Genomic DNA, 22,737 nt, shown 5'->3' on the forward strand with positions numbered 1-22,737 from the left:
CTGTTTGTGTCTGTATTTGACCAATCCATTTTTTTCCCCCCTTTTTCATTCTGAGCATTACTCTGTGTTTGTAATCCACTTTCCTTAGACCTCAATGTTAGAAAAACAAAACAATAAACGATTGGTTGCTGTTCGCCTGGTATTCTTTTTGTGAATGGTAAAAAAGGCCTGCAAGTGCAACTTTTTTTCCCGCCCAATAGAGTGTATACCAGACAGAAATGCTTCAAACGCATTTCAAATGAAACCAATGGGTTTTAAAATGAACCATTTGTAAATCAGCTTTTTAGGATTTTGAGACGATTTAAAAAAAGAATAAAAAATTAATTTCGCACAGAGAGCCAAACACAGGTGTGAACCCAACCTTACATATATCTATATTTTACATTTGTCCTAAAGCAACAATTGTCTTTTATATTTCAGAAAATGACAACTACAAACAAATTGTTATGTGCATTCTATATCATATAAGTATGGATGATCGATGTAAATCCATGTTTGCGTATACGGACTGCATACCCCAGGTAAATCGACTTCCACTACAAAGTTTGTTCTGCTATAAACTAATATTGTTGTGGTTGTTCAGAGGACCAACAAATTTTATCCTATTAATATTATAAAGGTGAAAGTTTGTGAGTTTGGATGTTTGTGGGTTTGTGTGTTTGGATGTTTAGATGTTTGTTCCTCAATCACACAAAACCCGCTCGACCGATTTGGCTGAATTTTTCCACAAACATAGTCACTACACTCGATTGTGCAATAGGCTACTTTTCGTCACAATAACGCACACACGTTTTTCCCAGGACCCCCACAAAACCCAAACTCACATCACTATTTCTGCAGTCTCACACACTTTGGACCATACGATTTGGCTGAAATTTTCCACAAACATAGTCACTACACTCGATTGCGCAATAGGCTACTTTTCGTCACAATAGCGCACATACGTTTTTCCCAGGACCCCCCCAAAACCCAAACTCACATCACTATTTCTGCAATCTCACACACTTTGGACCATAGCAAGCCACAAAATTCATATTACCCTCTACAGCAGAGGTCAGCAACCCCTGGCACACATGCCAAGAGTGGCACTCCTGCCATATTTCACTGGCACACCAGCAGCACAGGACCTGCAAGAGTTAAATGAAGTCCCTTAAGTGCTCTGTTAGAGCTCAAGCATAAGGACACTCCCCTTTGAGAGGGGTGCAGGAAACCCAGGGGGTTGAGCTTAATCGCTCAGGTCTGTGCCTGCTATAGTGATAGCTCCTGCTGTCTGCATCCTGCAAACATTCCCCGAGGAGAAGAGGAAGCTGCTAGCAAGATGAAACTGAAAAACACACAGGTACATAGGATTACTGTTCTCATTAATGTCAGGCATTTGGGGTTATTAGTTTAGTCTTAGTAACTCCATGTACCTCACATTAATAGGAATAAACCCCATCATGTCCCTCATATTAACCCCTGTGTGACTCACATTAATAGGAATAAACCCCATCATGTCCCTCATCATGTCCCTGTGTGCCTCACATTAATAGGAATAAACCCCATCATGTCCCTCATATTAACCCCTGTGTGCCCCATATAAAGGTTACTAATATGTGAGACATATGGAGGGACTAATAAAAAAAACCTCAATAATGAAGATACTTAACGATTACCTCCAAGTCTCTCACATATCAGTAACTCTTACACAAGGGTTAATGTAAGGGACATGATGGGGTTAATTGCTATTAATAAGAGGCGCATGGAGTTACTAAACTGTCATGCACAGGGACAGACTTTATGTGGCTTGCTCGAGAGTATCCTGTGCCCAAAACTTGCATGTACTGGCGGAAAATAACAAATCATACAATGTCGTATATTGAAGTTTATTAACCTGAAATACTTCTGTCCCAAAGACACTATGTACAGTTTATACCAACACCGTATAGCAGCTGAAATACAAATTACATTCATCACAAAAGTCTCATGTGCTCTCAGAATTACAGCAACAACAAGATACACAGTTACATTTCATATCCCATACCTTATACACAGTACGAAAACCTTACCCGCGCCTGTGTATACCAGCTAGTTGAGAATAAACGTAAATGCAGAAGTTATATTCTGTGCTTTGTGGAAAAGGATTGAAATGAAACCGTTTTGATGTCTTACTATATGTGCCCTTCATCAGTAGTATGTGTGTGTTTATCTGCTGTTGTACGCCGCTTCATTCTTTCCTATATGCAAGGCACTGTTAGGGCTAGTTCACACGTAAAAACCTCCTGGCTTATTTTGGTCCTGAAAAAAACCGCTTCCTAATTAGGAAGCTTTTTTTTGACATTGCCAGGCTTTTTTTGGAGCTTTTTTTTGTAAAAACCGCTTCCAAAAAAAGCCAGGCTGTTTTCCCCTCCCATAGAAGTGAATGGGCTAAAAAAAACCGCTAGCGGTTTTTTCCGCGCGGTTTTTTGCAAAAAACCGCGCTGAAAAAAACCTGCGCTGTTTTTGCCTCCCATTCACTTCTATTGCTTTCTTCAGGCGGAAAACGCCTGAAGAAAGGTCATGTCGCTTCTTTTTTCTGCTAGCTGAAAAATAACTAGCAGAAAAAAAAAGCTAGTGGAAAAAAAAACCTAGCGGAAAAAAAAAGCTAGCTGTTCACATAGGGCTCCATTGTAAAGGGGCTGATTTTGAAGCGAAATCCGCTGTCAAAAAACTCCCCTTTGCCCACGTGTGAACTAGCCCTTACACTGAAAACTATTTACACGTGCTGTTATGTGACTATGCTTTGAACTTGTTTGGTGTATGCATTTTATTTATTCACAGAGAGCCACATATTACTAATATCTTTTATGGCTTAATTTCTTTTCTCATTTTACTTACCTGCATACCTGCTTTCTATAATAAAATAAAAAAGAGGGGTCCTAATCTTTTTAACCTTTTAGTATGGAGGGCTTTTATGAAAAGGGCCAAATACTTTTTTTGGGAGGAGTAGATATGGAGTTAAATATGATGCAAGTATCTTCACTATAATTATAACCGTGAGTCTTTGATATATCTCCTGTTCACTCCAATATAGAAAGAAACACATTGCAGTATGGAAAGGAATAAGTCTCTGGTCATCTTTTCCAGGACACATAGCCCAGAATAGAGAATAGAGAGATACCGAGCACACTTATAGTGTAGATGGTCTATTATAAATATATAGATGAATTATCTGGTGTTTATGAAAAGAACTCAGGACCTGGTGGCCTCTCACCTGATCGGGTTGTGACTCCGTTCACAACTCCGTTTTCAGCAATATTAGGCTTCGTCAGAGTGAGAGTGGCAGCACGTCTCTATAACACTGGTCAAAAACCAGGAGGATGCACCAATGGAAGAACAAAAGGACGGCGCTCTCAGGTCCAAAGGAATTTATTCAAAAAGAAGATTGCACTAGTGCAATCTTCTTTTTGAATAAATTCCTTTGGACCTGAGAGCGCCGTCCTTTTGTTCTTCCATTGGTACATAGCCCAGAATGTCAGGATTAGTGCATATTTATAATGTGATGATAGATCACAGTGGAGGACAGATTAGGGTATAAGAGTAAAGCCGTTTGCACACAACTGTATGCTAAGTCAGCGTGTTATCCAGGATTGTCCTGGATAGCATACTGACCCATTCATTCTGTCGACCTGTGCACATGGCTAGGAACTACATGGTCCTGTGTGGGGGGCAACATTCTGAGATGGAAAATATGGAGCAGGTCTTATTCTAAATATGGTGCCGTTTATTCACAGCTAATGGCTAACACTTGCAGATGACAACTGTGCGCTTAACAGAGATTATGGTTGCATTCATTGTATCTGTGATCAAATGCCAATCACTGATGGCTAATTATTCTTGCCCCTTACAATAAGCAGCTCACAGAAAATTCCAAACAGTAAGTCAGGCCATAGTATATGATCAAAGAGAAAAATGGTTAAAACGTAACCTTTAATATTAAATAAATAAAAGACACAAAATACCTACTGTATATATGTGTACCAAATCTTCCAACAAAAACAGAGAGAGGATCCATAGTCCTATTGGTTCAAAGTATATCTCTGTTATGATATATGTACAAAGGACACCAACCTGACCTCGCTCAACCAAAGTATAAAACGGGGGACACTATATTTCACTGTGCACTGTATCTTCGGGACCTTGGGGTGCTGGTTACCAGACAAGTAAGACACGTGGAGGATTGTCTGTAAATTCACACTGGTGCTTTATTGGGAGGAGTTCACAAAGCCCAAACACAAATGGCTTTCAGCAGCATAAGACAACTCAAAATAACACGGTTTAATTCAGCCAAGTGACAGAAGAGTCCAGCAACATAAAACAGTCTTTGGGACAAAAAAAAACAATTCCATAGCCTCACCAGGTTAGCAGCTTGTCTCCACCTTTAGCCTCCACACATGCAGACTGTTTGTAGCTCAGAGCCACCCTCATATCTGGACAGTGCTAAGGCTTCTCTTAGTCTTTAACCTAACCCAGGACTAGAGCTTTGAGCCCAGGTTTATAACCTCACCCAAAACCCGGATATGGATTCCAGTCCATTACCTAGTGGAAAGGAGCCATCTTAATGGGAAGTATCTTCCCTCCACAACCTTTCCCTCTGCCTGCCTACAGCACATATAGCAAATTAACCAGGCTATAATAATGTATAGAGACCTAGGTGGTGAGGCTACTGGCCTAATGCCACACCAACACCGCCTGCAGTCTCAAAATAGCCCTGGAATATACAGTGGGGCAAAAAAGTATTTAGTCAGTCACCAATAGTGCAAGTTCCACCACTTAAAAAGATGAGAGGCGTCTGTAATTTACATCATAGGTAGACCTCAACTATGATAGACAAAATGAGAAAACAAATCCAGAAAATCACATTGTCTGATTTTGTAAGAATTTATTTGCAAATTATGGTGGAAAATGAGTATTTGGTTAGTAACAAAATTTCATCTCAATACTTTGTTATATATCCTTTGTTGGCAATGACAGAGGTCAAACGTTTTCTGTAAGTCTTCACAAGGTTGGCACACACTGTTGTTGGTATGTTGGCCCATTCCTCCATGCAGATCTCCTCTAGAGCAGTGATGTTTTGGGGTTGTCGCTTGGCAACACGGACTTTCAACTCCCTCCAAAGGTTTTCTATAGGGTTGAGATCTGGAGACTGGCTAGGCCACTCCAGGACCTTGAAATGCTTCTTACAAAGCCACTCCTTCGTTGCCCTGGCGGTGTACTTTGGATCATTGTCATGTTGAAAGACCCAGCCACGTTTCATCTTCAATGCCCTTGCTGATGGAAGGAGGTTTGCACTCAAAATCTCACGATACATGGCCCCATTCATTCTTTCATGTACCCGGATCAGTCGTGCTGGCCCCTTTGCAGAGAAACAGCCCCAAAGCATGATGTTTCCACCCCCATGCTTTACAGTAGGTATGGTGTTTGATGGATGCAACTCAGTATTCTTTTTCCTCCAAACACGAAAAGTTGTGTTTCTACCAAACAGTTCCAGTTTGGTTTCATCAGACCATAGGACATTCTCCCAATACTCTTCTGGATCATCCAAATGCTCTCTAGCAAACTTCAGACGGGCCCGGACATGTACTGGCTTAAGCAGTGGGACACGTCTGGCACTGCAGGATCTGAGTCCCTGGCGGCGTAGTGTGTTACTGGTGGTAGGCTTTGTTACATTGGTCCCAGCTCTCTGCAGTTCATTCACTAGGTCCCCCCGCGTGGTTCTGGGATTTTTGCTCACCGTTCTTCTGATCATTTTGACCCCACGGGGTGAGATTTTGCATGGAGCCCCAGATCGAGGGAGATTATCAGTGGTCTTGTATGTCTTCCATTTTCTAATTATTGCTCCCACAGTTGATTTCTTCAATCCAAGCTGGTTGCCTATTGCAGATTCAGTCTTCCCAGCCTGGTGCAGGGCTACAATTTTGTTTCTGGTGTCCTTTGACAGCTCTTTGGTCTTCACCATAGTGGAGTTTGGAGTCTGACTGTTTGAGGGTGTGCACAGGTGTCTTTTTATACTGATAAGTTTAAACAGGTGCCATTACTACAGGTAATGAGTGGAGGAAAGAGGAGACTCTTAAAGAAGAAGTTACAGGTCTGTGAGAGCCAGAAATCTTGATTGTTTGTAGGTGACCAAATACTTATTTTCCACCATAATTTGCAAATAAATTCTTACAAAATCAGACAATGTGATTTTCTGGATTTGTTTTCTCATTTTGTCTCTCATAGAGAGGTCTACCTATGATGTAAATTACAGACGCCTTTCATCTTTTTAAGTGGTGGAACTTACACTATTGGTCACTGATATTACTCAAAAAAACTACCACACAAAACAAATTATATCAAAAATATTCTTTATTAAGTCTTACTAAAATTGAAACACAAAAACACAATTCACATACACATAGTTTTTTTTGGGAGATGTAATAATCAATTAATACCAGAGATCAGAATCTGGTGTAAGGATGGTGGACAGCCATAATTCATACGTAGCTAGCATAAATAGGGTGAAGTTCACATATCATAGGTAACATAATTATTTTAAGAGGGAAAAATATTTCCAACATGCCCATATAAAGTGTAAACCTTAAATGGAACCCACCTCAATAAAACATCCATATAAACAATAATGGTGGCTAGTATCCACACATATCCTTACCAGCAAGAAAACCAGCAAGAAAACATGCCCACTTTATATGGGCATGTTGGAAATATTTTTCCCTCTTAAAATAATTATGTTACCTATGATATGTGAACTTCACCCTATTTATGCTAGCTACGTATGAATTATGGCTGTCCACCATCCTTACACCAGATTCTGATCTCTGGTATTAATTGATTATTACATCTCCCAAAAAAAACTATGTGTATGTGAATTGTGTTTTTGTGTTTCAATTTTAGTAAGACTTAATAAAGAATATTTTTGATATAATTTGTTTTGTGTGGTAGTTTTTTTGAGTAATATTGGTTATCTCCACACATATTGTTGGTAAATTGTTCCTCTGTTAGTGTTGTAACACTATTGGTCACTGACTAAATACTTTTTTGCCCCACTGTAAGTACACAGCGATATAGTGATGCCCACTATCTAGTAAGAACAAAGACCCTACGCATTTCTTTAAATATATTCATCAGGGATTTGATAATCAATACTAATCATGACAAAACCAGTGAATCATACAATAGGACAGACACCATGGTCCGTTCAGAGCTCCAGCCTAACTACATCTGATGGTAGGGATATTTGGAGACTGCATTTGAGTTTTCAGCTATACTTTGAAAATAAAAGTACCAATCTGATTGGTTGATAAAGGCAACTTCTCAAGTGTACCTTCCCACATAAGCTTATATAGTAAAGTGCATGACCTGCCATCTTCTGCTTTCTCTGTAGTGTAAACGCCCCTAAAGCCCTTTTCAAGCGGTTGATCAAGTATAGTAATGAATGTACTGCGCATGCCCGCTGATTTCATCCTCTACCTGGAAGCACTGCACTGTAGCTTCCAAGCAAGGCACCACTGTACAGGCTTCCGATTGGAGGATAACGTCAGTAGGTATGCATAATACATTCAGTACTGCATTGGCTGAACAGCAAAACCCTTTTAAAAGAGCTTTAGGGGAGTTTACTCGACAGTGCGTATAGAAGCCCACACTGCAAAGGGAACCCCCCTCGCCCCAAAGCCCTTTTCAATTCATTAGCATAATTATTAAAAAAAAAAGAAATTCTCAGGAACAGAGCTGCGGTCAAATATAACATGGACATAAGAAGCCTTACAACGTGCTGTGAGTAGATTATTGTTGATATTCTGCCTGACAGACTCCCTTTAACACCTTTCCACATTTTTTCTATTTTTCTTTTTGACTCCTCGCCTTCCAAATCTCTTAACTTTTTTATGTGTCTGCTCACTGAGCCATGAGGGCAAATTTGTTCATCATAATGGTACCATTTATTATTCTATATAATGTACTGGGAAGCTGGAAACAAATTCAGAATTGGGTGTAATTAGAGAAAAAGTGCATTTGTGCGACCTTCTTATGGGCTTTGTTTTTGGTATGTCTCCCAAAATTAAATTTGACATATTCAGACACTTGTAACTTTGTTATATTTGTGTACGAGGATGCATAGGGCGTCTTTTCTTGTGGGACCAGGTGTACTTTTTAGTTCTACTATTTTAAGGAATGTCTATTGCTTTGATCACTTTTTATTCAAATTTTTATCACAGGTAAAATAGTGAAAAATTGGTTTGGCACTTTTAATGCTTTTTTCCCACTATGGTGTTCACCGTACTAGGAAAAATATTTTTAGAAGTTTGTACACTAGGTGTTTTCAGACCCAGGGATACCTAATGTGTATGTGTTTCACAGTATATTTTAACTTTTATATGTATGTATGTTTGTTTGGGTCTCATCACTAATCCCATGCATTACAATGCTAATGCATTGAAAAATATCGTAATTAGAGCAGCCTGTCATACAAATCATAGCCAGACAAGCCCGGGAGCCTTCAATAGGCTTCCAACTGTGACAGTAGTAGAACGCCAGCTACGGATCTCGTTCTGGAGGCTAACTATCCTACCCAAAATGGTGGTGCCCTGCTCCTCAGCGGCCGCCATATTTAAATACGCGTCATCCACTGTACTATTTTATGGTGGAAGTCGGGAAAGGGTTAAAAAATTTTTATTGGCGTTGCCATAGAGACATTCATAACTGTTTAGATTTCCGGCTTGCATAAAGCCTCTTTTGTAGGGCCAAATGTACTATTTTTGGGAAGGCCTGATTATTTTCATCGCTTTTTATTTTAAAAAAAATAAAAAATTAATGCTTTTATTTTTTTCCCACCATAGTGCTCACTATATGGGAAAAATATTTGTAGAAGTTTATAGATTAAATATTTTTAAAAGCAGGGATACCTATTGTGTATGTGTTTTTTACATTGTTTATTTTTATAAGATAAGATAATCCTTTAATAGTCCCACAATGGGGAAATTTCAGTGATACAGTTTCATAGATGGTACAGTAGTATATAACAAGAGAGAAACACATACAAGCTCATGGCAGATAGAGAAATCCCAGACACACTGCAGGATCATTTAGTTCTCTGTGCGGATTGATGTTAATAATAATACAGCCGAATGTGGTTGGAGGACACGAGGAGGGGGGTCACAGCATGTAGATATAACAAGCAGAAAACATTTTTGCAGAGGTGGGGGACATATGCAGCTATCATGATAACATGTGGCAGTTCTTTGGTATGTAGTGAGATATTCTGCTCACAGCTGATAGTTTGGTATCTCGTATCAGCACTAATGCCCCAAATGTCCTTCATCACAAGCCCTCCTCCTCCTCCTTTCTTCTTACCACTGTGTTCTACTGCCCAGAGAGGTCTGAAGCCATCCGGGTAGACAGGGTGCTGCTCTCCTGCCAAGGTTCCATAACTCCTGGGGTAGGTGGGTGATTGTAGGTTCCCAGGTTGTAACAGAGTCCCAAGTGTCCACAGTAATAGAAAGAAATACCAGTCAGCTGTAGCATCTTCACACACCAGCAATAGACTCCAAAAATCATCTCCTTGAAAGAACAAAACCACACTTCCATGTAGGTTTTCTCCTCCATGCCGCATGGTGTCCATGCTGTCCTTAGCTCCTGGGGGGATGGTAGCAGGCACATGTGTACACACAGGAAACCAGCTGAACCAGGTTTTGAGTCATTGTCCATGCTTTACAATAGAAACAAAATACTCCACAGGGTCTTCCATTCGATTTATACTTGCTAATTCATAGTGCTAGTTTACTTGGTTACAGGATTTTTGAAGATATAGAGAAAAAGAGTGAAAAAGAAAAGATAAAGGTTGCTCCCAGCTTGGAGCACTGTATCAGGCAGCCACTAAGGGTGCCAGGAAGATTTATATCTGATCTAGGAAAAGAAGAATTAAAACATAGGATTAAAGAATTTAAACATTTGAACTTTTAATTTTTTTTTTACTTTTATTTTTAACCCCCCTAGTGGTCTTGAACCTCAGAATGTCTGATCACTAATACAATACAATTCAATGCTAACACATTGCAACATATTGTAAAATCCCTATATGTCTTTTACAGACTGCCAGCCTGTTTGCAGACATGTATAGATGTTGTGAGAAAAATCAGCGCCCCCTCTATTCTATGAAGATATAATAGACCCTCAACTTTCCCTGAAGTCATCTTGCTTTTTTAATAGTATCTATGGATGGAGTTTCCCTTTTAACAGGGAGTGAACAGCAAAGTAGCTAGAGTAGATACACCCTTTGGTAGCAACATTTTTAAATCAAATGCATTACATTGCACCTGCTCTATTAAATGAGACTTAGTTGTCTGACAAATTAGCTATCGTTTAAAATAGACATACTACCCTGTCTACTATGTATTTATCAGACCTTACTTCTGTGTCTGCCCAGATCCTTCTTTCTGAAGTTACAAAGAATGTCCCACTCCTTTGCCTGGAACCACACTAGACCCAGCATAACATTCTCTCCCAAAGCAAGCAGTTTTTTAGCGTGGGCTTGCTCGACTTTGCATTATACCTCAGGGCTACTATTGGCACGTATGTCTTGGACTTGTTCCAACACCACACATTTAAATTGGGTCGCGATTGAGTTGAACCTTGTTCATTGTTGTGTTTTGGTGTTCAACCTCCATCATCCCAGTATTGCTATCTCCTTGCTTAAACACTCTTGCTACACCGTGGAAAACATTGACCAGTATTACAGTTCCATACAAATCCCTTGACTTGGTGAACAATCCAATTCTCCTTGATACTAAGGCTACACATTAATGGTGGTAATAATAATAGGAGTGGCGCAGCAACCTCATCAACTGCATACCGGTGGTTCCAGGGAAATGCAGCGCAACTCCTATTACTTGAATAGAAGTGCTGCATGTATTCCATGTCCGACCCAGCTTTTCAAGGGGTGACCCCCAACAAATTAGCAGGAAAAAGAACTGTTAGTGCCTGCTATAAAAAGGGCATTAGTATACATCAAAAAATGTGTAAGGCTAGCGCAAGGGGACGAGGACAGGAGCGTAGAAATGCAGATGTGGAGTAAGGTTGCGCTCAACCAACAGTGTCTACCGTGCCTACTGCTCTGCGGCAGGAAGCATTGCACTTACCCTCAGTCTCCGGCTTGATGGCCACATTAAGTAGGGTGCAGGGTACAAGACTAATCAGGCCCGAGCATCAGGAAGAGGTGTTACAATGGCTGGCGGATAATGCTTCCAGCACATTCTCCACCAGCCAGTCAGCCTCTACCTCAACTCCTCCTCCTACCCAACAGTCTGGTCCTCCTTCCTCACAACATGCCCAATCTTCCCAGCAAAGTAATCCCACCTTTCCTACCTCCCAGGAGCTGTTTTCGGGTCCATTCACTGTCCCTCTCTCTGTCCCACCACGTCCTGAATCACCGGAGGTAACAAATGAGTTGCCTGATGCCCAAACACTGGAGCATCCGTTATCTCCTGTTGTTGTTGTGGACCAGCAATTGGCCCTCAGTGATGACGATGACGAGACACAGTTGCCATCATGGGAGGGCCAGTCGCATCAGTGATTGCCACAAGCAACTGTTGCAGAATATGATGGAGATGTTTCCATCAACTCTCGTTGGCGGCAGAGAGGAGAGTTGCTCCAACAGGCTAACAAATGCCATCCAGTCCACACCCGGCAGAGGCACACTCTCCAAGGTCTGGGACATGTTAATGGCACCCACTTGCCAAACTACCACCACTGAGGGGCCCAGTGTCACCAGGAGGGACAAGTATAGGCGCATGTTGCGGGAGTACCTGGCCGACCCAGCCCTGTCCTCTCTGATCCCTCTGCGCCCTATACTTATTGGGTCTCCTAGTTGGATTTGTGGCTGGAACTTGCGCTGTACGCATTGGAGGTCCTTTCCTGCCCTGCCGCCAGTGTGCTTTCGGAAAGGGTCTTCAGCGCAGCCGGTGGCATAATTAAGGATAAGCACAGCCAGCTGTCACCTGACAGTGCTGACCGGCCGACGCTGATCAAAATGAACAGCCACTGGATAGACCCATCATTTTCATGTCCACCAGTGTCAAGCACCCCGAAATGAAGTTTCATTCCTTCACCATCAGCATTGCACAATTCTGCTCCTACTAGTCTCAATCCTCCCTGATTCCTCCCAACTCTGGTGGTTAGAGTCTCAATCCTCCCTGATTCCCCCCAACTCTGGTGGTTAGAGTCTCAATCCACCCTGATTCCCCCCAACTCTGGTGGTTAGAGTCTCAATCCACCCTGATTCCCCCCAACTCTGGTGGTTAGAGTCTCAATCCACCCCGATTCCCCCAAACTCTGCTGGTTAGAGTCTCAATCCACCCTGATTCCCCCAAAATCTGGTGGTTAGAGTCTCAATCCACCCTGAATCCCCCCAACTCTGGTGGTTAGAGTCTCAATCCACCCTAATTCCCCCCAACTCTGCTGGTTAGAGTCTCAATCCACCCTGATTCCCCCAAACTCTGCTGGTTAGAGGCTCTACTCACTCCAAGGACCAAAAACACTTCCGGTGCTGGATAGACCCATCATTTTCATGTCCACCAGTGTCAAGCACCCCGACATGAAGTTTCATGTGTATGCTCACCCTCTACAATTCCTCCTCATACTACTCCTTCACCATCAGCGTTGCACAATTCTGCTCCTACTAGTCTCAATCCACCCTGATTCCCCCCAACTCTGCTGGTTAGAGTCTCAATCCACCCTGATTCCCCCCAACTCTGGTGGTTAGAGTCTCAATCCACCCTGATTCCCCCAAACTCTGCTGGTTAGAGGCTCTACTCACTCCAAGGGCCAAAAACACTGCTGGTTAGAGGCCCTACTCACTCCAAGGGCCAAAAACACTGCCAGTGCAAGGCTCTACTTACTCCAAGAGCCAAAAACACTGCCGGTGCAAGGCTCTACTCACTCCAAGGGCCAAAATCACTGCCGGTGCAAGTCTCTACTCACTCCAAGGGCCAAAAACACTGCCGGTGCAAGGCTCTACTCACTCCAAGGGCCAAAAACACTGCCGGTGCAAGGCTCTACTCACTCCAAGGGCCAAAAACACTGCCGGTGCAAGGCTCTACTCACTCCAAGGGCCAAAAACACTGTTGTTTAAAGGCTCAACTCACCTAAAAGAACCAACATATCTCTGCTGGTGCAAGGCTGAACTAAGTTAAAGGGCCTAAAACTCTGCAGGTAAAAGGCTGAAGTCACCTGAAGGGCCTCAATCTCTGCTGGTAGCTCAGCTTAAGGGCCTCTAACTTAATTTGGAAGGGCTCACGTTAAGGGCCAGAAAAGTGAATTTTTGAAGGTCGCACCACATCACACGCACATAAACAATGACAGTTAAGGGTGGGGGCTTTTGGATTTCCCATTGCCTATTCCATCTGTGGTTGTCATGGGCAACGTGATTTAAAGGGGTGCTTGTTAATGTTTCTTTAGCTTTAAATTTGGGTTTCTGTCCATCCAACTGGGGAGGAAAGAAGGTTTCCAGGTATTTCATAGTGGTTTTTTTGAGTGTGGAAAGTGTGTAGTTGATAGGCTGTGAGGGTGGGGTAAAACTGTGACTTGGGCTTGTTAGATGCCCCCAGGCATGCTTCCCCTGCTGTCCCAGTTGCATTCCAGAGGCGTTGGCATCATTTGCTGAGGTGTCATAGTGGACTTGGTGACGCTCCTGAGTCGAATGGTGGGTTCCCCTGAAACGAAGCATTTTCCCCATAGACTATAATGGGGTTCGATATTCGTTCAAATAGTCGAATATCAAACATTTTACTGTTCGCTCATCTCTTATAGTAATCTTAATTAATGTCATGATATATAATTTAGCTCTCTGTACATACATTCCAGTAATTTTATTGCAGATTATTTCATTATGCTTCCTTAATCTATAACGTTTTATGTTCCGTAAATAATTTCACCTTTTTATACATTTTTGTACATATTTGTGGGTTTACAGACTATTGTTTAGAGTCCTTTTTTAGTCCGCAGAAGGTGACTTCATTACGTGGCGAGTACAAGCTCGGTTCTCCAGTTCTAGGCACATCCAGCTCATTGTCTGACACAGTTTACCTTCTTACAGGACTACCACAGCTAAGAAGCAAACATTATTATAGTAATAGTTAAAACATTAACACTCCATTGTTTTCTTTGTAAACTAAGTATTCATGTAGTGATTAAATACATGGAAATACCAACCATATGCTCGCACAGTTGTTCTGTTACATGGCGCATGGTGATGTCATGTGAACATTTTAATATTATTTTCTATTTCACATGGTGAAGGATTGTCTTGGTTCTCCACATGTTTCACTCAAGCCTTCTGTTTTCAGTCAGACTTTGATCTTAAGGCTCGCTCTCTCAAAGCATCCCTCCCAGCTGAACCCTTTTGCTCTCCGTACGCTATTGTTTGGCAGGGTGTAGAACCTCAGACTGGACTGTGGACTAATTCTTAAGGCATGCAATACCACAGTGTAATAACTTAAAGATGTTCAGGATAGGGGAGGGAAGAGGTGTGTACGCAGAGAAAGGGAAAGAGAGCGATTTAGCATTTGGCCTCTGGTCACTGGTAAATACGTGAAGTCAGGTGCCAGACAGTCTAGACATAGTGATTTTTAGTGCGCCCCTTATGCTATCTGATACTCAATATGGGACTTGTCTGATTAAGCTCCTTCTTACATCTTCAGAATGCCTGCAGTCCTTTTTAATGCCTTCCTGCTAAATTAGGAAAAGATGACAGTAGGCACCTTTAAAGCAGGACAAATTTAACGTTAATATTTCCTATTGGGTGTCAATTATGGCTGCGTTTGATGTGTCATGCGTTTCATTTATTGTAAACAGCTATATAATAAGCAACTCCTAGACCACAAGTTCATAAAGTCAATTTCTTATTTAATTGGTTAAGGTTTCTTTTTTTTGGTAAAGAATAAGCAAGTTATTACTTTTGATAACCACCACAGTGTGAACAGATGTCCATGGCTTTTATGACTGCTTGTTTTCATACAAAGAGCAATTTCGATAATTAGAACGTAAATCAGGACAATTTTACATTTGATACAGTTGAGTGCTGCTTGTCTGTAATGGTCCATGGTCCGATGTCTTTCCTACATTGTAGATTATAAACCCTCACGGCCAGAGACTTCCATCCCATTGTATCTTTATAGTCATCTATTTGGCTTGTCTTTGTACTAGGTACTTAAGCCCTTTTGTATGTACAGCACTGTATAAATACATAATAATAGAAATTTTAGAGTTGGAAATAAAATGTTATAAGGCTCCTTTTTTATAAGGTTAAAAAGAAAATTCTCTTAACACCCAGAGTATATTGTCCTAGGTCCTTTGTGTTTCAAATTTGGCCACCTATGAACACAGAAGCTTGCATTGGTGATATATGTTATGAAGACAAAACTTTTTAAAGCGAATCCATGTATTTGCTAAATGCTGTGAATCCGGGTTCTCTTAACCAGAAGCTAGGGCTCCAATGCAGAATATTTGCCCTGGATGTGTAAAGGCCTACCTTTTTTCATCCTCCTTTAAAAATAAAAAATAAAAAAATATCTATTTTGTTTAAATAGATGCAATATATATATATATATATATATATATATATATATATATATATATATATATATATATTTTTTTTTTTTTTTTTTTTTTTTTTTTAGTTTTTTTTATTTATTTATTTATTTATTTTTTAAAATTTTATGTAGATTGTCAGCCCCATATAGGGATCACAATATTTTTTTTTCCTATCAGTCTTTGTAGAATGGGAGGAAATCTACGCAAACACAGGGAGAACATACAAAGTCCTTGCAGATGTTGTTCCTGGCGGGATTCTAAATGGATGCAATATTATGTGCCTAAAATGCATCTATTTTCGGTCATATTGTTATGTTTCCCCCCAATTATGACATATTTCCTAGATAGTTACCATTATATTTAATTACATGTGTTGTTTTTGCTAAATAGTGATAAGCAGCTTAATGGTTTTTATTCCCCTCATTTTTAGTTGATGAAGATGTTGTTTGAGTGTTCTGAGGAACGCATTGACCTTGAATTGATTTCCTTCTGCATAAATCTAGCAGCAAATAAAAGAAATGCTCAGTTAATATGTGAAGGTAAGTGTATCAGTTATTGTTCAGTGTTTTGGAATTTCTATTCTATTTCTTATGGAGATTTCATTTAATTTAATTTGATCATTTAGTTTGGATTCTGTTGTTCTGGCAGCCGAACTTGTACCTGTCTGTTGGCAAATCTGGCGCATTCAGTCCGCCCCTTGATTCACATATCCATAAAAACCTGATTATCTCTGCACTGGCCACCAGGGTATGCTGCTCATATAAGAGCCCCTACACAGCACAGCTGTTATTGGTTTGAGAGGCATCTTGATATTGACAGACTCCCTTTAGCTAACTGTCTATGTTATGAAGCCATTGGGACATGTACTGTGTACTATGGTTTCCATGATTACTTCCATTGCAAGGGCTATCATAATTTATGAAATATTATTTTTCATCCCAACAGAAAACTTTTATCAAAGACTCTATTTATGTTTTAATAAGCAAACCAACTACAATAAAACAATGGTGTGGTGGTGGGTCATTGACAGAATTAGGATAGAGCAAGATATAGTCAGGACATCAGAGGTGTAATTGTGGCAACCAGAAAGCAGAATACAGGGTATATAATATACTAGTCTAAACAGGACTGTGGAGTTGGAGTCAAAGTCAGGGGCAGATTCGGGTGGAGTTGGAAATTATTACCAACTTCGATTCTACCTTCAAAATAAAATGATGTATTTTTAATTATACCGTATAATCAATATTGTACAGTTAGGTGTTTGTTGCAGATATACTGTCGTAGGCATTCAGTCACAAGCTATTTAGTTAGAGGAGCTTTAATGCTGACCAAGGCTCTCAGCTATTTATTAAGGAGCCGGAGTTGGGCCTTCCTCGCCTTGGTAAAAAAAAGTTAAAGGTATTGTCCCATGAAGATAACCGCTATGTAATTGGAAGCCAGAGTCCAGCTTGACGCTAGGTTCACACTAGCGTTCGGCAGTCCATTCTGTGGTTTACATCTTCTGCATGCAGAAGACGGAAACCTGTCAGACCGGGTCCGGCCATGAGCGGCGGTGAGCGTTTTATGCTCTCCGGCGCGAAACAGTTTTTTTAAAATCGGACACAGAGTACTGCATGTCCGACTCTGTGTCCGATTTAAAAAAACTGATTTCGCACCGGAGAGCATAAAACGCTTGCCACTCACGGCCGGACATCTTTCAAACCCATTCAATGAAAGAGTCCTGCAGGTTTCCGTCTCCTGCCTCTGTTTTGTGCAGGAAACGGAAAACTGCAGAACGAAGACCGGGCACAGATGTGAACGAGCTGACTCTGGCACTCATATGGTGTAGTCAAGGAAAGCAACACCTGACCAGTGATTTTCCTTGCAGTGGCTATACATGTAAGACCAGGACAAACCGGGTCCTCCTAATTCTAGCTCATAGAATGAAAACCTCTGCATGATCTTATGGACAGGGCATAAAGGACACATTGACAACAGAGATCATATTTGTGTGGGACAGTTTCCATTTCAACCGATCATTCTATATATGTATCTTCACAGACTTTTTCCACACTTGATTCTTTTACAAAGATATAGATATACAACAACTGTTTTTACCTCCCAACCAGATATCCCATAAATAAAAGGATTGTGTATAAATGTTTAATGGGAATGTGTTGACAGAAAATTCCCTATTTTTTTTTTATTTATTTTTTTTTAAAGCATGTGTTATATTCAATATATAGTAAAGAATTTTTGCCGAGGTTTTTTTTTCATGTTGTTTTTAGAAAAAAATCCCAAAAATCTTGCCACAAAGCCAGTCTTCCTGCTTTCTTCAGGAGAATTCCATGCAGAAGCCACCTCATTTATCAGCACACTGATGATCACACCTATCATATATATCTATAAGTCACGATAGGTTTATTAATAGGTTTAATTCACAGTAATTTCTCTACTCTCCCACTCTGTACACTGACCTGTGCTCAGGTCACAGAGCATGCCTAGAAAACTCTCATAGAAGTCAACATTGTCTGCTCTAGACTATTGTGTCTATGACCGATGGTCCATTTCCAGGAGACAGAAGGTCACAAATTAATTTTAATTACCTAGTCGTAAGTGTTAGAATTGCAAAATTTTATTTTTTTTAAATATAGACATAATATCATGGAAACTTAAAAACATCTACAAAAATTCTTTAAATATATGTTTAATATAAAAAATGTGATTTAAAGAACAGGTTATTTCCTGGAGACACTTTCCCTAAAGTTGTTTGTATATCATTTCTACATATTTTCAGCAGCAATATAGCTCTAAGTGTGAAATAATTCTATAGTTTTCTGTCTTTAAAAGCATTACTATATTTTATATTTTTAGGAAATGGACTGAAGATGTTGATGAAAAAAGCTCTCAAATTTAAGGATCCGTTGTTAATGAAGATGATCAGGAATATTTCTCAACATGATGGGACAACTAAGAATTTGTTTATTGTAAGCCATTTTTCTTCCCTACAATGTGTTATGTTCTCATGTAACAAAGTAAAGACCTTTGGTATTAGTCTATTTATGACAAGGACAAACATTTCTAATGCACTTTTCTCACGGAGGCTTAAAGCGCATGGACCATTGTGGAGTAGGGAAGCTAGTAGCTGTCATACAGTCACTTCACCAACACCCAAAGTGGTCAGTTGTTTTTACGGGAAGCCAATTTAACGATTAGTATGTTATTTGGCATGTGGGAGGAAACGAGTACCCAGACATGGGGAAAACATATAAACTCCATGCAGATGTTGGGCGTATTGAAACCCAGGACCCCAGCGATGGCTGGGCAAGGCAACAGCGAAAACCACTGAGCCACCATGTTGCCCTCTGTGATATTTGATTAGTGACTATAAAGGGTTTCTGCACATTTAAGTGAATGGGGGCAGTGCTGTAGTAGTATTCATGGTCAATGCCCAAGATACAGAGCTGTACTGTTCCAGTGCCTGTACTGGAGCTGGGAAACCTATTCAAATAAATCCAGTCTGCGTAGCCACACTTTCGACTGCTCTTTTTTCCATGTCCATTTTAATTTCTCATGTATAATAACTAGTAATAACATATTTACTGGTGTAAAGTCTTACATTGACAGTAAATGACACTATTAATTATATATACAATGGATTGTTTTAATATTCTAAATGTTAACATTTAAAGGGGTATTCCCATGTACATGATCATATCTATATTTGTAGATAATTAAAGGTTAAACATTTTTGCAAATATAAGTAATTAAAAATTATGCAACGTTTTAAAGATCTTCTCTAACTTTCTTAGTGGGGAGAGTCTGTTGTCTTGATCGGTTGCCAATGGTCACAACCACTAATGTAGAAACTTTCTATGGTCTGGGACTTGTCAGGAACGCAGCCATGATTTTCTTATCGAGTTATCAGGCAGGGACACTACATGTATCAGAAGATATCCCGGCCACAATAAAGAAATCATGGCGGATTATCTGACATTAGAAAAGGTCCAGCATTGATGGTCGTATCGACTGGCAACCGATCAAGACTGTGACCACAAGATATTTAGAGAAAATCTTTAAAACTCTGCAAAATGTTTAATTACTTAGATTTGCAAAAATGTTTAACTTTTAATTATCTACAAATTAAAAAAAACAAACAAACTATGTACATGGGAATATCCCTTTAAGTATTCATTTTGAAGCCAGATATGGTTTCGGAACATTTGCTCTGACTCCACCCAAATCTCCTGCTGACTCCACAGTCCTGGTTTAAAGAACCAGAAATAAGGTATAAAAAGTGAATTAAAAGGGTTATCCTGGAATAATAAAGTGTGCCAGTGGATGAACCATTGTTTATATTGTTGAATTTTTTAGTAGCGGTCAGAGCACCATTTTAATTATCTTAACTGTTTGGAATCTTAACTATAAAAAAAATTTAAAAACTGTCAGAGCGAACTTTCTTCACTTCATCATACACTTCTGCACTCAAACTAAAATATAGACAGGTAAAGACATTAGGAGTTGCCAACATAAGTTCACCTGCTTGATGGCAGTTTCCAGACTTCAACATCTGAGCATACCTGTCTATTTCAATAGGGAGGGAAATAAGCTGCGGTCAGACATCTCACACAACAGTTTATCTACTTTATCTATTTCAATAAATAAAGCTACATATTGACAGCTAGAACACCCATGCGGTGTGGAATCAATATCTCAATTGCAAATCTCCTATAACATCCCGTCATTCAAAATCATGACAGATTTTTTTCACCATTAGCGTTTAGGAGCTATTTTGCTCCCCCTATTCACTTTATATTGTCCGATCAATCTTTAATTGGTGGCGTAGGCCAACTTTAATCTTATGGGTATAGCAAAAGTTTACTACACTTTGTTGTGTGAACAAAATCCTATTTTAACTTTTTAATTTATGTAACTAAAGTGAAAGTTTCCATTGATGTATTAGGACTACGTCGGGGACTTGGCTGCTCAGATTTCAAATGAGGAAGAGGAAGAATTTGTGATTGAATGCCTAGGGACTCTCGCCAATCTCACTATAAGTGATTTGGACTGGGAACTAGTTCTCAAAGAGTATAAGCTTGTACCTTACCTCAAGGATAAACTTAAACCAGGTAAATATATTAATATATTTGTGAAACGCACAAATTCAATGTTAATTTTTGTAAATTTTGTCTTTGTTCTTGTAGTTGATTAGACATAAGCAAATAAAATTCTGTAAGCTTCTATAACCAAAGAACAGCTATCTGAATTTTCTTCATGTCTGATCTTCTGTCTTATCTTTTTTTTATCTTGGGTCAGTTTTCCAACTTGTGGGTCTATGGAAAACCACTGTTATTACAGACTGATATACCAGTCATATGAGTAGAATTACTTGTGGATGGTCATTACAATTACCCCTAGAGCGTTTTCATACCTACATTTTGGAGATCAATTCTCCCATTCATCAAAATTAAGAATAGATTCCAGTAAACATGACGGACATTTCCAAGCTTCATTTTGTTTTCTTAGACTATTGAATAAACTATTAATTTTTACATTATCACTAAGTTCCACTTTCTGTGGTGTAGATTTATTGGTACTATGGACATGGGGAACACAGTAACTATTTATTATTTGTCTCTTTATATATATATATATATATATATATATATATATATATATATAATTTGTAACTGTAATAAATGACATCTTATTGTCTGACGATCATAATTTACATTTTTATATCTCTTCTATTAGGATCTGCTGAAGATGATCTTGTCTTGGAAGTAGTAATTATGATTGGAACAGTGTCCATGGACGACTCTTGTGCTGCTTTGTTGGCAAAATCTGGAATTATTCCAGCACTTATTGAATTGTTGAATGGTAAATGCTCTCTTGCTATTGTATAAAATGAATACATACTGAACTCTAGATATTGTGTACTATATACAAACAGTTGGTGTTTAGCAGGTCCAGATCATATAGAAATATATATATATAGTTGAATTATTCTAAAATTTATTTTTGTTATTTGGAATGGAACCTAAACCGCATGGTAGAACTAAAAATGTATTTAGTATTAAAGGTATGTATACCTTTATTAAATTGCACATGAAAAAAAAAATGGAGAGGTCGTGAAACCCATCATGCAGGTCCTCAATCTTCTAACCAATGTACAGCAGGACCTTTCATGAGGTGACCAGTTAGATGCAGGAAGGACTTGGACCTGGAAAATCTATACCAGGGGTCTCAAACTTGCGGCCCGCGGGCCAACTGCGGCCCTCGGGATGAAAGTTTGCGGCCCCCGCGCAGCTCCCTGCATGTCCCGCTATAGTCATCTTTCAGCCGGCACACTAAGACACGCCTCCAATAGTCACGTGACGTCTGACTTCACACACAGGTCCTTGACTCTTAAACTTCAGCAGTACTAGCTTTCCACTGATCACCCATCACTTTTATTGCTGTTATAAGAGCGGGGGAGTGATCGGAGGAAAGTTTAAGTAAAACAGTTAAACTTTCCTCCGTTCACTCCCCCGCTCTTATAGCAACAATAAAAGTGATGGGTGATCAGTGGAAAGCTAATACTACTGAAGTTTAAGACTCAAGGACCTGTGTGTGAAATCAGATGTCACGTGACTATTGGAGGCGTGTCTTAGTGTGCCGGCTGAAAGATGACTATAGCGGAGTACTGAGAGGAATGTGAGATGGAGTGTGTGTGTGTGTGTCAGTGTGTGTGTCAGTAACCTAGGAGCAGAGATGGAGGGGGGGACATGAACCTGGGGTCACAGATGGAAGGGGGAACATGAAAATGGGGGCAGATGAAGGGGGTATCTGAAATTGGGGCAGATGGAGGGGAATATGAAACTGGGGGCAGATGATGGGGCACATGAAACTGGAGCAGATGGAGGGACAACATAAAACTAGGGACAGATGGAGGGGGGACATAAAATGGGGCAAATGAAGGGGGATATCAAACTGGGAGAGAAATGATGGGGGGAGATGAAACTGAGGGTAGATGAAGAGGGGCACTTAAACTGGGGACAACTGGAGGGGGCATTAAACTGTGGGAGTAGCTGGAGGGGGAGCTGTCTGCCTCTAGTTGTCCCCAGTTTATTGTCACCGTCCACCTACCCCTACAGTTTAATGTCTGCTTCTAGCCTC

General features: G+C 40.1%; 1 protein-coding gene across 1 annotated transcript in view; it reads left to right on the forward strand.

The window, feature by feature from the left end:
* KIFAP3 (kinesin associated protein 3) overlaps positions 1 to 22,737 on the forward strand; it is a 100,645-nt gene that overhangs the window by 42,862 nt on the left and 35,046 nt on the right. The window contains exons 11-15 of the mRNA XM_075286728.1: positions 421 to 521; positions 16,031 to 16,139; positions 18,454 to 18,566; positions 20,543 to 20,708; positions 21,334 to 21,459. Coding sequence (XP_075142829.1) covers positions 421 to 521; positions 16,031 to 16,139; positions 18,454 to 18,566; positions 20,543 to 20,708; positions 21,334 to 21,459 — 615 coding nt within the window. The remainder of the gene's footprint in view (positions 1 to 420; positions 522 to 16,030; positions 16,140 to 18,453; positions 18,567 to 20,542; positions 20,709 to 21,333; positions 21,460 to 22,737) is intronic.

The sequence above is a fragment of the Leptodactylus fuscus genome, chromosome 9 (assembly GCF_031893055.1).
Source record: "Leptodactylus fuscus isolate aLepFus1 chromosome 9, aLepFus1.hap2, whole genome shotgun sequence".
Classification (NCBI taxonomy): Eukaryota; Metazoa; Chordata; class Amphibia; order Anura; family Leptodactylidae; genus Leptodactylus; species Leptodactylus fuscus.